The sequence below is a fragment of the Symphalangus syndactylus genome, chromosome 8 (genome assembly GCF_028878055.3).
Source record: "Symphalangus syndactylus isolate Jambi chromosome 8, NHGRI_mSymSyn1-v2.1_pri, whole genome shotgun sequence".
In the NCBI taxonomy this organism is placed as follows: Eukaryota; Metazoa; Chordata; class Mammalia; order Primates; family Hylobatidae; genus Symphalangus; species Symphalangus syndactylus.
The window spans coordinates 110,786,318-110,801,531 of NC_072430.2; the positions used below are offsets into that span (position 1 = coordinate 110,786,318).

Genomic DNA, 15,214 nt, shown 5'->3' on the forward strand with positions numbered 1-15,214 from the left:
CCTGGGTCAGAGGGGCCGGCGGACGAGGCCTCGGGCCCGGGCTCGGGGAGGGGGCGGTCTGCGGGGTCGGATTGAGGGCCGGGTACCCGCGGAGTCTTGCCCCTGGGCACCTGTGGGGCCGAGATCCCGAGCCACCTGTCCACACACCCCCTTCCACCAGTGCCCTGCGTTGGGTCCAGCTGGCCCCAGACCTAGGCCTTTCCCAGCCTCGGGCGATTATAGTTTATTTGAAAACGTTTGATTTTTGTGTTAATGATCTTTTTACTACCGCCGTGCAACAGTTGTGTAAATGTGGTCATGTTACGCCATCGTTTTTACTTGCTCCTAAGAAGGGCCTTACCAGCTCCTGCGATTATCTCACGCGATGATTCTTGGTAGCTCGTGAAAAAAATGCATAACAAGATACTGGTTCTCAAGGGACCACAACCCCACCCCCACCTAAAGGAAATAGCTTGTTTTTGTTTTTCTTTTTTACAGCAATATGCAACGTGTGGGGAGGGGGAGGGACGACGGAGGCAGCCTGTAGCGATCTCATCCTCGAGAGAATCTGCTAACAATTTGGGGGGTATCTTTCCTTTCTCTTTAATTAATACACAAACATATATACGTGTGTTACACAAGGGGTGTTTATTTGCTTTTTTCACTTAATACATGGAAGACCTTTTCTCTGTCGTTTGAACCCAAAGCATAGAAGGCAAGAAAGCAACTCGTTAGAGAGTTGATAAAGTATCACTGCAGTGGCCAGTGATTTGGATAGAAATAAGCTGAATTCAGGGTAAGAACTGGTTTCTATAAAATATTGTTTACTCTGCATAATAATTGGAGGCAGTGTTTTTCAAACTGAGTTTTTTCAGCCGGTTCGTGCATGGTGAAATTGATTTAGTGAGTCACGACTAGCATTTAAAAAAAAATAAGATCGCATAAAAAAATCAGAATGCATTACATGTAATGAGAGTATTGTTTTGTGAAAAGTATTTTAACTGTGTGCGTGTGCATTGTGAAATTTAGTGGGTCGTGACTAGCATTAAAAAAAAGTAAGATCGCATAGAAAATATCAGAATGCATTACATGTAATGGGAGTATTGTTTTGTGAAAAATCTTTTAACTGTGCGTGTGTGCCTGTGCGTGTGTGCTCGGTTGTAATTAAAAATGTGTTGGTTCTTGTGTGTTATGTTAAATAATCTTGAAAATCGCTAATCCAAGGTACTGTCAGCACTCAAATGAGCAAGATGCAATTAAACTAGACATTAGTTTTATTTTTTCTTTGGAATAGTGGTGATGTTGATTGCAGCAAATAAGAGTCCTAATTATTTGTTTTCACCTAATATTAAAACAAGTAGTATTCCTAAAAATACAGAGAGGAAGTGTCTAAGTCGTTAAGAGGTTAAAGAATAAACTACTCAAATTGACCAGTGATCACATCTCAGTTACGCAGGTTATTGGTGTGAGACCTGCAACAAGATACCTCTTTTCTCTCAACCTCAGTTCCCTGATTTGTTAAATGGAAATTAATCATGGCAGCTACCTTATAAAGCTGTTTGTTATTTAGATGAGATAATGCACAGGAAGCTGTTGACAGAGCGCCTGGCTCAGATTAAGTACTAAGTATTAGCTATTATTATTTTATTAAGACTGCATAGAGGTGTCTAGGATAATGCTTGTCACCAGAGGAAAGCCAGCATAGCGTGGATAATCCAAAAAAGGGGAAAATTGAAAATTAGTAGGGTTGTGTTGAGGAACTGACACTGAATTAGTGTGGTCTTTTTATGCATTCGGCCATTGTTTTGTCATTGCTCCTCAATTGTTTCCCTACTGCTGGATGGAAAATTTAGATTGTCTTGTTCAGAAAACCAAATGCCTTTCTATCGTCCTTCCTTATTATTATTATTATTTTAATTAACTTGATGTCTCTTTTGTCAGGCAGTTGAAAAATATGTTTTATGAGGATTGTGGGTTTTGTTAGTTCTTACCACACCGCCACACTCAGTTTGAGAAATACACACACGACAACTCCAAACTCATTTCAGAAATATTTTTATCCATGTTTACCTCTGCAGCTGGTGCAGATCTCAGGTGTGCAAGAAATATTTCTTAAAAAAAAACACACAAAAAAACCCAAAATGCTGTTTTATTTTTATTTTAAGACATTTCTGCCTAAGTCATCTGGGTAGCTCAGAAATCTCTGTTCACTGCCCAGGATAGGTTTATGCAATTTTAAATGTTACATAAATGAATGAAATAAGAAGGTGAGCATAGTCATTTTTAAAAAACAGCATTATTATTTTTATGAAAAATAAATAGAATGCTTTGGATTCATAAAAAGGCTATATTTGCAAAGTACTTAACTGGGTATGACAACTGTGAAAGACTGGGGAAAAATGTTTAACATTGATCATAATTCTGCTCTCAGATTTGAAACTGCCTTCAGATTTTTGTTCTGCGTTAGAGGAACAAAAATGGAAACTCGGGTGAATTACGATGTTGTTTATGAAAAGACATGTCTCGAAACTCTAGCTAATCTGACCAAAAAAAAAAAAAAAAGCAACAACCCCCATACTAAAAATACCAATGAAACAAAAAAGCCCAATTTGATCTTAAACATATATACATTTAGAAGTTTTAAGTTAAATATTAAGGTTATGTGTGTGTTTAAAAAATTATCTTACTGATTGACTTTGAGAAGTTGACCCACCAACTACTGGTTCTTGTCTTGACAGGGCTTTTATCTACACTGACAAAATGAAATACTATGCAATCATTAAACACTCTATTTTATTTTACTTTATTTTCTTCTATTTTATGATAGCATTTTATAATGGTATATAAAGGTGCTCATTATATGTGGTTCAGTGAGAGAGGGTGGCTATAGAATAGAATGTACTGTACCTTCCCATTTTTGTAAAAATATGTTTAGAACAAAGACGAATACGATACATGTTAATGGTGGGTGGATTATGGCTGATTTTTATGCTCTTTATTTTTATAATTGTACTATTATAAATGCTTTACTTTTGTAATAAAAATTAATAAAAGTCATTTTTTAAAGAAAAATTCGATGTGTATTTTCTTATTTTGTAAGCATACATGACTATGCTTTAAGGGATACTGACTCTTAACTTGGAGATTTTGGGAATTAACTAATTCTCCAGTATTTTAGGAAATGGTGCTGAGTAGTTAATAGTTATATCCCTTACCCTTTGAAAAGCTCCTTTGAGTAGGAGAGAATCATTTTTCCAGAATTTTCTTAAAGCACTCTCAAGAATACCTCTTTCCAAAAAAACTTCCACAGTGCCTAAAGGTACGGTCTAAATTCTTTAGTCTGCTTTGGAATACTACCATGTCAAAATTCAATCTACTTGCCCTGGTTTATTGCCCCTTAAATTCTCAAATGAAACCTTAGATTCAGCTGAATTTGTTAATTTACTGTCTCCAAATGTACTTTGTATTTTCTTGCTTTTGTACCTTTGCTTGTTATATCATTTCCCAACCTTTGAGTGAGTAAATCCTACCCATTTTCCAGTATCTGGTTAAAAAACCATATCCACAGTGGCATCCCTTGCCACTCTAGCTAAAACTGAACTTTGCATTGAACTCATTAGCATTTATTATTTTTGCTGAGGCATTTCTTAGGCAGCACCTCATTCTTTGGCTTTAATTTCCCAATTTCATTTTAAATTTTTTGAGGGCAAGAAAACTTGTCTCGTATTTGTCTCTATCCCTTAAAGTTTCTAGCATGGAACTCTGCGCTGAGTGGGTGCTTAATAGTTATTCTTTGATTATACCATGGTGCGACTGGCTCTCTTGAGCCCATGTGTTGGAATTTTTTCTTAACCAGTGATCCGGGCTAAGGAGCAGCACTTTGTCTACAACAATGCGGAGGAATAAAAAAACATGCTTCTGCTTAATAGTATATTGATATAGATAGGTGATAAAAGAATTGACAGTATTTTTCATTAAAGCTAACATGGTACCTGAGCCTCGGGAAGTTTCTCGTGAAGCTAATTTTGGGTTTGACAGCATTTTTGTTCTCAACTTTACCAGAGGCACAATTGAGCCTTATAGTCTTTTACAGCTACTGTTCCAGGAACCCAGAGACCTGCAGTGTTTGATGGTGGGTTAGATGGGCCATCACAGTCACTGCGCCAGAACTTTAGGAGGTCATGTGTGAGATTCAGTGAGTCATAGTATGTAAAGTGCTTTGTGTTCCAAAGTGAATATTTTTTCTTGTATTATTGGAAACATGTCACTGTTCAAAATATATCTGGATGTATTTATTTGGTCAATGGTAGACACTTATGGGACCTCTTTTAAAAAAGATTTTATTTTAATTTACAGATATTTACCAGAACTAATACAGCTGATGAAATACCTGACCTTTTCTGCTCCAGGTAAATAATTTGTTACTTTATAAAAATATCAGGTTCTAGAAGAATTCAGAGTTTGTATAAAAAGACCTATTTAGGCATGCAAAGTAATATAAATCCAGACCCTAAAGAAATGATCCCTTTAATAAATAAGTTTTATTAGTTTATAAAAAATGATGACTTATTGAGTCAACTTACAGCAGAATCACCTTGAGCATTTTATTTTATTCTATTTTATTTTATTTTTTGAGACAAAGCCTTGCTCTGTCGCCCAGGCTGGAGTGCAGTGATATGACCTCGGCATGCTGCAGCCTCCACCTCCGGGGTTCAAACGGTTCTCTTGCCTCGGCCTCCCGAGTAGCTGGGACTACAGGCGTCTGCCACTACTACTAGCTAGTTTTTGTATTTTTAGTAGTGACAGGGTTTTGCCATGTTGGCCAGGCTGTTCTCGAACTCTTAACCTCAGGCGATCCACCTGCCTCGGCCTCCCAAAGTGCTGGGATTACAGGCATGAGCCACCATGCCCGGCTACCTTGAGCATTTTAAATATGCTTCATAACGTATGTCCTGGGTTCCCTTGACCACTGGGATTTTGATTTGGTAAGTTTCTGATGGGGTCCTGGCATGTTAATTTTTAAAAATGCCAACACATGCTTCTGGTTTATTGTAACTCACTGTCATTATGGCACTAGAGATGATGAAAGTGGCAAGTGATAATGCCACAGGAGTTAAGGGCCATAGGATTAAATACCAAAAATATTTAAGTGTTTACATTCTGTGGGTATGTGATATTAGATTAATGGTTTACTTTTGTCCTTTATTCAATGAATGTTTTAATTATATTTTCAATCCCCCAAAAGTTTATTTTAGGATTTTTCAAAGTTTACATTTAAGCTCTAGGTTCTCTCAGCTTGAAATTTGCCTTATGTGTAAGTACAATTTAAAATAAAAGTTTGTTCTGTTTTATTGCTGTAGGTTAATAAGTGAAGTAAATTAGTGGAAAAGAGACCAAATTTTAAGTAAGTAATGTCTTACATGTTTTTTGTGTCAGAGGCTGGTTTAATTGATTAATTTTCCTCATAAATGTGAGAAGTCAGAAAATAAATTTCTCATAATAAGAAGTAATAGGTAAGTAAATATTATGCTAGCATTTTGACTTAATGAAGCTTTTTTCCCCTCATATTATGGTTTTAAGGCTGTAATTTCATTTTTCAGTTATTGATTTTAATGATTAAATTTTTTCCATTGCAGAAATACTCATATTCTAGAATGATGGTTATATATTTTCCAACAGATAAGAATGCTTAAATTAATTGAAATACAAAATTATTTGCAATTCTATTTTCAGCTTAAAGCAGCAAATAAACTGCATTAAATTTTTTACTTAAAATAATCATAAATTATATGTACATTGTGTCAGTTAATACATTGGCTGGGCATGAACATTACTGGGGGAATTTTAAAAATTCTGAATCCTAGGCTCACCCCTAGCTAGGCTCACCCCTAGCTCTACTAAAATTTTGGGTATTCAGCCTGGTTTGGGAACCATGCAGTATGTAATGTTGAAGGATTATACTTTTAAGTGAGTGGAAACTGGAAAACTATTTATTTGTAGAGAAATCTAAACACTAGTAGGGAAAAAATCCCTCCTATTTATCTGGCTTACATAATTGTCAGAAGAAAAGTGTTTTGTGTTTCAGAGGCTAAATTAATTATTCTGATTTTTAGCAACTGTGTTGGATAAATTATTTAAAAATCTGCCTCTCTATGAGCTGAGCAGAAAATGCCGTGTGGTGTCTTTATGCTCATGATAACAGAGAATGAGACATTGTCAAATAATCTGGGGTTTGATATGGAAACATGATGGGGAAATTAATGAGCTCCATTAGAGTATAGTAAATATACCATAACAATATCTTAGAAGTAATTGGTCTTCGCAAATTGAACATTGTATTCTTTGTTACTAAATCAATATCTAATATCTCTAATAAGTTATTAGAAAAACTAAATATTTAGTCATCTAGTCTTCAAATATTGGCAACAAACTGCTCTTTCATAAGATACATAGTTCTTGTCTCTGCTCCAGGTTCACTTATTTATTCAGTGGCTCATGGCAGCCTTGTATATTTTCCTAATTATTAGAAGTAGAAGTGAATTTCTGTTTTTTGCTAATTATCATAGCCATTTTCCTCATAAGAGTAAGGAATTACCATGATTTTTACCGTTTTTCTTTTTGTTTTTCAGCTTGAGTATTCAAAGACAGTAGCCATCTGACTTCAGTTATTTATTCAAGATGCAGAAAAGACAAGGATATTGCAGTTATTGCCGTGTGCAGTATAATAACCTGGAACAGGTGAGCGGTTTCTATTAATATGATAATATCTCAGAGGACCTAGTTGTGACTTGCTCTTACATTTTATTAAATTCATTTATTTATTCATTGAACAGATCATATTGGGAATCTTAGTTGGCAGACACTGTTTAAGGTTCTAGGGATATGACCATGAACAAAAACCAAGCCTCTTTTTTCATGAAGTTTATATTCTAGTGTAGTAAGACAGAAGATAAATAATATATAAATTTAGTACATCATGCGTGAGATTGTGATAAATGTTATGAGGAAAACAAAATAGGGAAGGGGTAGGGTGGCCAGGTAAGGCCTTTTTAAGGAAGTGACATTGAGTTGAGATTTGGAGTTTGGGTCTCAGGTTTGCATTTATCTGGGGAAAGATTTTCTAGGTAGAGGGAAGAGACAGAGACCCTGAGGGTACAGAGTGGTTGGCACACTAACGAAGAGCCAGGAGGCCAGTGGCTGCATAGATGTGGGGAGGTGGGTGAGAAGTAATAGGCAAAGAATTCAGACAAATCAGTTCTGTATTTTAGATTCAGGGGGTATATGGGCTTGTTTGTTACATGGGTATATTGCATACCTGGTGGGGATTGGGCTTCTAGTATACCCATTACCCAAATCGGAGAAGTCAATTCTTTAAGACATTGTAGGCTAAGGTAAGGACTTTGAATTTTATTTCAAGTGAGATGGGTGAGCATCTCAAAGTTTGAGCATAGGAGTTAAATCATCTACTTTGTGTTTTAAAAGGTTCATTCTGGCTGCTGAGGGAAAAATAGTTGGTATAGAGATTTAAAAATTTTGTTATTGTGATATAACGCATACACCATAAACTTGACCCTTTAAGGTGTATAATTCAGTGATGTTTTATTATGTTCACAAAGTGGTACAACCATTGTCTAATTCCAGAACATTTTAATCACCCTAAAAGGAAACCCTGTATGCACTGAGCAGTAACTCACTCCACCCTTCTGTCACCAGCCCCTGGCAACCACTAGTGTATTTCCTGTCTGTATAGATTTGCTTATTCTGGATATTGTGTGTAAATGGAATCAAACGTGTGTGGCCTTTTGTGTCTGGCTTCTTTAATGTAGCGTAATATTTTCACGGTTCATCCAGGCTGTAACGTGCATCATGACCTCCTTCCTTTTTATGGCTGACAATGTTCCATTACATGGATATATCACATTTTGTTTATTCATTGAGCAATTTATGGATGTTTGGGTTGTTTTTACTTTTTGACTGTTATGAACAGTGCTGCTATGGATATATGTGTACAAGTTTTTGTGTGGACATATGCTTTCACTTTTCTTAGGTTTACATGTAGAGTGGAATTGTTGGGTCATGTGGTAATTGTGTTTAACTTTTTTGAGAGGGTGCCTCACCGTTTGTCAAAGTGGCTGTACCTTACCACCAGCAACGTATGAGGGTTCCAGTTTCTCCACATTCTTGTCAGCACTTGTTGTTGTTTTTTGTTGTTGTTGTTGTTGTTGTTATAGCCATTTTTGTGGATGTGAGATGGTATCTCATTTTGGCTTTGATTTGCATTTCCCTAATGACATATAGTGTCTTTTCATTGGCCATTTGCATATCTTGTTTATAGGAATGCCTCTTCATATCCTTTTCCTATTTTTAATTGTGTTGTCTTTTTATTGTTGACTTGTAGAAGTCTTTATATATTTTGGATACTTGACCTTTATCAGACATACGATTTACAAATACTTTCTCCATTCTGTGGGTTGTCTTATTACTTACTCTTTTTTTTTGAGACAGGGTCTTGCATTGTTGCCCATGCTGGAGGGCAGTAGTGCGATCATGGCACACTGTAGCCTCGGCCTTCTGGGCTCAAGCAGTTCTCCTGCCTCATCCTCCCAAGTAGCTGGGACTACTGGTGTGCACCACCGTACCCAGCTAATATTTTATTTTTTGTAGAGATGGGGTCTCACTATGTTTCCCAGGCTGGTCTCAAACTCCTGGGCCCAAGTGATTCTTCTGCTTTGGCCTCTGAAAGTTTTGGGATTACAGGTGTGAGCCACCGCACCTGGCCTTCTTTTTACTTTCTTGATGCTATGTTTTGATGCACAAAAATTTTAAATTTTGCTATGTTTTGCTTATGTTTTTTGATGTCAGAAGGGTTGCCTAATCTCAGGATGGAAGATTTATGCCTGTGTTTTCTTCTAAGAGTTTTATAGTTACTCTTACATTTAGGTCTTTTATCTGTTTTGAGTTCATTTTTGTATAGGGTGTGAGATAGGGCTATACTTTTTTTTTTTGAGTCTGTAAAATTAAACCTATTTCATAGAAATCATGTTAAAATTCATGCTCATCAGAGCTCTCCCTGTGCTACCTGTAGTGGATTTATGTATGTATGTATGTATGTATGTATGTATTTATATTGATTCGTTTACTTTTATTATTTTTACAATAATTATACATATTTATGGGATACAGTATGATATTTTGATACATGTATATAATGTGTAATAATCAAATTGGTAATTAGCATACTCATCACCTCAAACATTTATCATTTCTTTGTGTTGGAAACATTTAAAATCCTCTCTCAACTGTTTGGAAATTTACAATCAATTATTATTAACTATAGTCATCCTACAGTGTTGTATAGGACCTTAGAACAACTAGAACATATTCCTCCTATCTAGCTTTAATTTTGTATTCATTAATTATCCTCTCCCAATTTCTCTCCCCTGACTTCCCAGCTTCTAGTAATCACCATTCTCTAGTTTTACGAGCACAACTTTCATGACAAGATTTTCTTCTTTTATGGCTGAATCGTATTCTACCATGTATATATACCACATTTCCTTTTTTTTTTTCTTTTTTTTTTTTTTTTTTTTTGTGAGATGGAGTCTTGCTCTGTCGCCCAGGCTGGAGTGCAGTGGCGTGATCTTGGCTCACTGCAACCTTTGCCTCTTGGGTTCAAGCAATTCTTCTGCCTCAGCTTCCCGAGTAGCTGGGATTACAGGAGTGTACCAACAACCTGGCTGATTTTTGTATTTTTAGTAGAGATGGGGTTTCACCATGTTGGCCAGGCTGGTCTTGAACTCCTGACCTCAGGTGATCCACCTGCGTCAGCCTCCCAAAGTGTTGGGATTACAGGCGTGAGCCACTGTGCCTGGCCCCTTTTTTCCTTTATCTGTTGATGGACACTTAGATTGATTCTATATCTTAGCTATTGTGAACAGTGCTGTAGTAATAAACATGGGGATGCAGATATCTCTTTGATATACTGATTTCCTTTCCTTTGGATAAATACCTAGTCAGTAGGATTGCTGGACCATATGGTAGTTATATTTTAGGTTTTTGAGAACATTTATACTCTTTTCCATAATGACTATAATAATTTGTATTCCCACCAACAGTGTGTAAGAATTCCCTTCTCTGCATCCTTGCCAGTGTGTCATTTTTTGTCTTTTCAATAATAGCTATTCTAATTGAAGTGAGATGATATCTCATTGTGGTTTTGATTTACACTTCCTTGATGATTAGTGATGTTGAACATTTTTTAATATACTTGTTGGCCATTTATATGACTTTTTGAAAGATGTCTTTTCAGCTTATTTGCCCATTTTTAAGTTGGATTATTTCCTTTTGTTGTCATTGAGTTTGAGTATTCCATATTCCAGGTATTAGTCATTTTTTGGATGAATGGTTTGCAAATATTTTCTCCCATTCTTCAGGTTGTGTCTTCACTCTGTTGATTGTCCTTTGCTGTGCAAAAGCTTCAGTTTGATATTATCCAGTTTGTCTGTTTTTGCTTTGTCCCCTGTCCTTTTGAGGTCTTTTCTGTAAAATCTTTACCCAGACCACTGTCCCAAAGCATTTCCCCTGTGTTTTCGTCTAGTAGTGTCATAGTTTTGGGCCTTACATATATGTCTTTAATACATTTTGAGTTGTTTTTTTGTATGGTGAGAGGGGTCTAGTTTCACTTTTCTGCATATAGATATCCAGTTTTCTCAGCTTCATTTATTAAAGAAGCTATTCTTTCCCCCAACTTATGGTATTGGTGCCTTTGTCAAAAATCAGTTGGCTGCAAGTACATAGATTTATTTCTGGGTTTTCTGTTTTGTTTCATATCTGTACGTTTTCAGAAGTTCCTCTTGTTACTGATTTCTAGTTTATGCTATTGTGGTCACAAAAGATACTTGATATAATTTCAATTCTTTTGTATTTGGAGAACTGTTTGTGGCCTAATATATGGCCTATCCTGGAGAATGTTGCATGTGCTGATGAAGCAAATGTGTATTCTGTAGCTGTTGGATGAAATCTTCTGTACATATCTGGTAGGCCCATTTGGTCTAAAATGCAGTTTAAATCAAGTGTTTCTTTGCTGATTTTCTATCTAGATGATCTGTCCAATTCTGAGAGTGTGATAATCAAGTCCTCAGCCAGTCTAATAGTATTTGCTTTATTTATCTAGGTGCTCTGGTGTTGAGTACATATATATTTATAGTTGTTTTATCTTCTTGCTGAGTTGATCCCTTTATCATTATATGATGGCCCTCTTTGTCTCTTTTTACAGTTTTTGACTTAAAGTCTGTTTTATCTATTATAAATGTAGCTACTCCTCCTCACTTTTGGTTTCCGATGCATGGACTATCTTTTTCCATCCCTTTGCTTTCAGTCTATATGTGTCTTTAACAAAAAAAATAAAAGAGATGGAGTCTTACCGTGTTGTCCTTGCTGGCCTTGAATTCCGTGCTCAAGATATCTTTCTGCCTCAGCCTCGTTAGTAGCAGGGACTACAGATGCATGCCATTGTTCCCAGCCGTCTATATGTGCCTTACAGGTGAAGTTAGTTTCTTGTAGGCAGTGTATTTTTAGGTTGTGATTTTTAAAATCGATTCAGCCCAACTATCTTTTAAGTGGGGAATTTAATCCATTTAAATTCAAAATGATTATTGATAGGCGAGGAATTGCTTCTGTTATTTTGTTAGTTGCTTTCCAGTTGTTTTGTGTGTGCTTTGTTCTTTTCTTTCTGTCTTATCATTGCTGTTTGGTGGTTTTCTGTAGTAAGTAGGTAGTAGATCCCTCTTGGTGTTAGGTCTGGCATGGCCTATAAGCAGCTTTAGTAGCACTGTGTTCCAGTTCCAGGTGCTTGGAGTGGCTGTGGGACCAGGGTCCTAGGCTCATAGGCTTATGAACCTTTTGTTGCACGTGGATCTTGGGGTATAGATTTGCTCTTTGGTGGAGTTGGGTGTCTTTTCTCTTTCTCCTTTGCATGTCTGTTCTACCAGTGAGTTTTTATACTTTTGGATGTTTTCATGAAAGTAACTATTGTCTTTTTTGCTTGCCAGATGTAGGACTCCTTTGAGCATTTCTTGTAAGGCTGGCCTAGCGGTGATGAATTCCTTCAGTTTTTGTTTCTCTGGGAAAGACGATTTTTCTCTCATGTCTGAAGGATAGCTTTGCTGGGTATAGTATTGTTTGGCTGTTGGAGTAGTTTTAGCACTTTCAATATATCATCCCATTCTTTGCTGGCCTGTAAAGTTTCTGCAGAGAAATCTGCTGTTAGTCTAACAATGATTCCCTTATATGTGACTTGATGCTTTTGCTGTTTTTCAGATTCCATCTTTGGTCTTTGACCTTTGACAGTTTATAATGTGCCTCAAGGAGGACCTTTTTGGGTTGAATGTATTTGGGATTCTTTGAGCTTCTCATATCTGGAGTCCATAGACTTGGGAAGTTTTTGGCTATTGTTTCATTAAATAGGTTTTCTATTTAATGAATAGGTCCCCCCCTCTGGATTCCCAAAACACAAATATTTGTTCACTCAGTGGTGTCCCATAAGTCTTGTAGGCTTTTTTCACCTCTTTTTCATTATTTCTTTTTTTCCCTCTGTCTGGGTAATTTCAAATGACTGGTCTAAAAATTCAGAGATTTCTTTCTTCTATTTTATCAAATCTGCTGTTGAATCTATTGTATTTTTTATTTTGTTCATTGAATTCTTTAGCTGTAGGATTTCTGTTTGATTCTTTTTTATGATTTTTATCTGTGTTGAATTTTTGTTCATATTGTGAATGGTTTTTCTGATTTTGTTGAATTGTCTATGTATATTTTCTTGTCTCTCATTGAGTTCCCTTAAGATCTTTATTTTGAATTCTTTTTCGGAAATTAGTTTATTTTCATTGGGGTTTTTTTTTATGAGGAAGTTATGTTCCTTTGGTGATGTTATATTTCTTTGCTTTTTTATGTTTCTTATGTCCCTGCATTGATATCTCTGCATCTGGTGGAACAGTTACTTCTTCCATACTTTCTGGAGTGGCTTTCATATTGAATAACTTTTACCTGCAGTTGGGCTTTAATGTTCTAGTTGGAAGAGTGTGGTTACTCTGTTGCCAGATAGATGCAGTGGTGTATAGTCTTCATTCAGTTTCTTCAGCTGTGTTCACCATCAGCAATAACTGTGGGCACTTCAGTGGCCTACACTGTAGAAGTTTGTGGCGGTGGCAGCAGCATAGGCTGTGAATGTCCTTGATGTCAAGGGCTTCTGGGATCCACCTGTTCTTGTTTTCATTACAATGGGGAGACTTCACTGAGTAGATCCCTCTTGGTGTTAGGTCTGACGCGGCCTATAAGCAAGCAGCTTTAGTAGCACTGTGTTCCGGTTGCAGGTGCTTGGAGTGGCTGTGGGACCAGGGTCCTAGGCTCATAGGCTTATGAACCTATTGTTGCATTTGGATCTTGGGGTACAGATTTGCTCTTTGGTGGGGTTGGATGTAGGTTGCCCACAGAGCCAGGACCTGTAACTTTTAGGCACCCCCCAGTAGCTGGGGCCCAGGGAGTCAGGTTGTAGCTGAGATTCTACCCCTGAAGGGCAGGGCCCAGCACTGACCTGACTCCAGGGAAAAATAGTTGCTCTGGAGGTTTGATCCTGGGGAGCAGGGTGTGGCTGCAGTTCAGAGCTCAGTGGCAACTTAGGTCTCAGGGGATGAGGCATTGTGTAATAGTGACTCTAGACACTGGGATGGTGGGACTCAGCAGCAGCAGATACACAGCTGTTGTTTGGACCCTGGGTAGGGCAGGGAACAGTACAACAATGACTCCATTCCCCAGGTAAACGAATGTCTCAGCAGCTCAGACTCTAGGGGGCTAGTCTGGTCTAGGAAAGCAGAGTACTAGAGTTGTTTGGCTAGTAGGATGAGGTGTCTAAGCTTAGCCACTCCCCTGTTTCCCTGGGACATGAGGTACTCAGCCCTGGGGTGCACAGCTGCTCAGCTTGGCCAGGACACTGTTTCCCCAGGGGGCAATGTGCTGCTTCAGTTCAGGTTTGGGTGGGGTTGGGGGACAGTGGCGTGACTGTTCCTGGCGGCCATTTCTCTGGGATGCAAGGTGCCACTTCAGCTTAGGTATTGGGGTGTGTGACTACTCTGAATATGTAAGGCAGTTTCCTGCAATTCAGAATGCTACTTCAACCTAGGTGCTGGGGACGCATGACTTCTTTGAGCCACCGAGGTACTATTTTTCTGGGAGGCAGGGTACCACTTCAGCTCCAGCCTGATGGGGTGAGACGAGGGGTGGGTGAAGTGGCTTTACTTCTTCTTGGTTCTATGAGGAAGGGTTTGACCACTGTTTGTAGCTTGGCCTGGGGATGTGAGGCCACCGGGCTGGGATGATTCAGCAGTGGCTTAGCCTTAGGGATAAAAGGGAGCCATGGCTACTTGCCCCTGGAGCAAAACACATTTCAGCCATAGTTCCACTTGCAAGATGGTGTAGGTACATGGGCCACAGGGGCCAGGGCACAGTATTGGCTTCTTCTCTCGGGGAACACAGTGGTGTAGACCCCAGACGGCTCCCTCAGCTGGTCTTTGTCCCTGTGGGGACTGCAGGGGTGAGGTCTGTAGGTGTCCAAGGTGTTAATGGGGGTTGGTTGTTGGGATCCTCTTGCTTGCCTCCTTGCTATAGGGAGAAGTTCTTCCTGGTTCCCAGCTGATCCCGGTTGGGAATGGGGTGGTGGAGGCCTGGCATTCCCTTCTGCTCTCTGTGTTGCCATTCTGAGTTCTTTGCTCACCCTGGTGTCTGTTTCTCTTCTGATGCACTCCACTGCCCTTCTTCAGTTGTTTTTTTTAAAAATATAGTTGTTTGTTCATTGTGCTGGCCATCTTTTTCCAAGTTTATTCTTTTGCATGTGATATACAGTAGTATCAGCACCATTTGTTGAAGACTATCCTTTCCACATTCAATTGCCTTGACATCGTTGTTGAAAATCAGTTGACCATGGGTGGAGCCAAGATGGCCGAATAGGAACAGCTCCGGTCTCCAGCTCCCAGCCCCAGCGACACAGAAGACGGATGATTTCTGCATTTCTGCTTGAGGTACCGGTTTCATCTCACTAGGGAGTGCCTAACAGTGGGTACAGGACAGTCAGTGAAGCGCACTGCACGTGAGCCGAAGCAGGGCGAGGCATTGCCTCACGGGAAGCGCAAGGGGTCAGGGAGTTCCCTTTCCTAGTCAAAGAAAGGGGAAACAGACGGCACCTGGA

The 15,214-nt window shown here is 38.5% G+C and overlaps 1 protein-coding gene across 10 annotated transcripts in view; it reads left to right on the top strand.

Annotated features, from left to right (window-relative positions):
* Positions 1–15,214, top strand: part of ZDBF2 (zinc finger DBF-type containing 2) — a 60,845-nt gene that overhangs the window by 15,350 nt on the left and 30,281 nt on the right. For 6 of the 10 annotated variants that reach the window (XM_063645000.1, XM_055290352.2, XM_063645005.1 and 3 more), the window contains exons 2-4: positions 4,336–4,388; positions 5,340–5,383; positions 6,609–6,717. In XM_063645000.1, the coding sequence (XP_063501070.1) occupies positions 6,658–6,717 (60 nt within the window). In that variant the 5' untranslated portion in view covers positions 4,336–4,388; positions 5,340–5,383; positions 6,609–6,657. The other 4 variants (XM_055290346.2, XM_055290351.2, XM_063645003.1 and 1 more) reach the window with 4 other exon arrangements.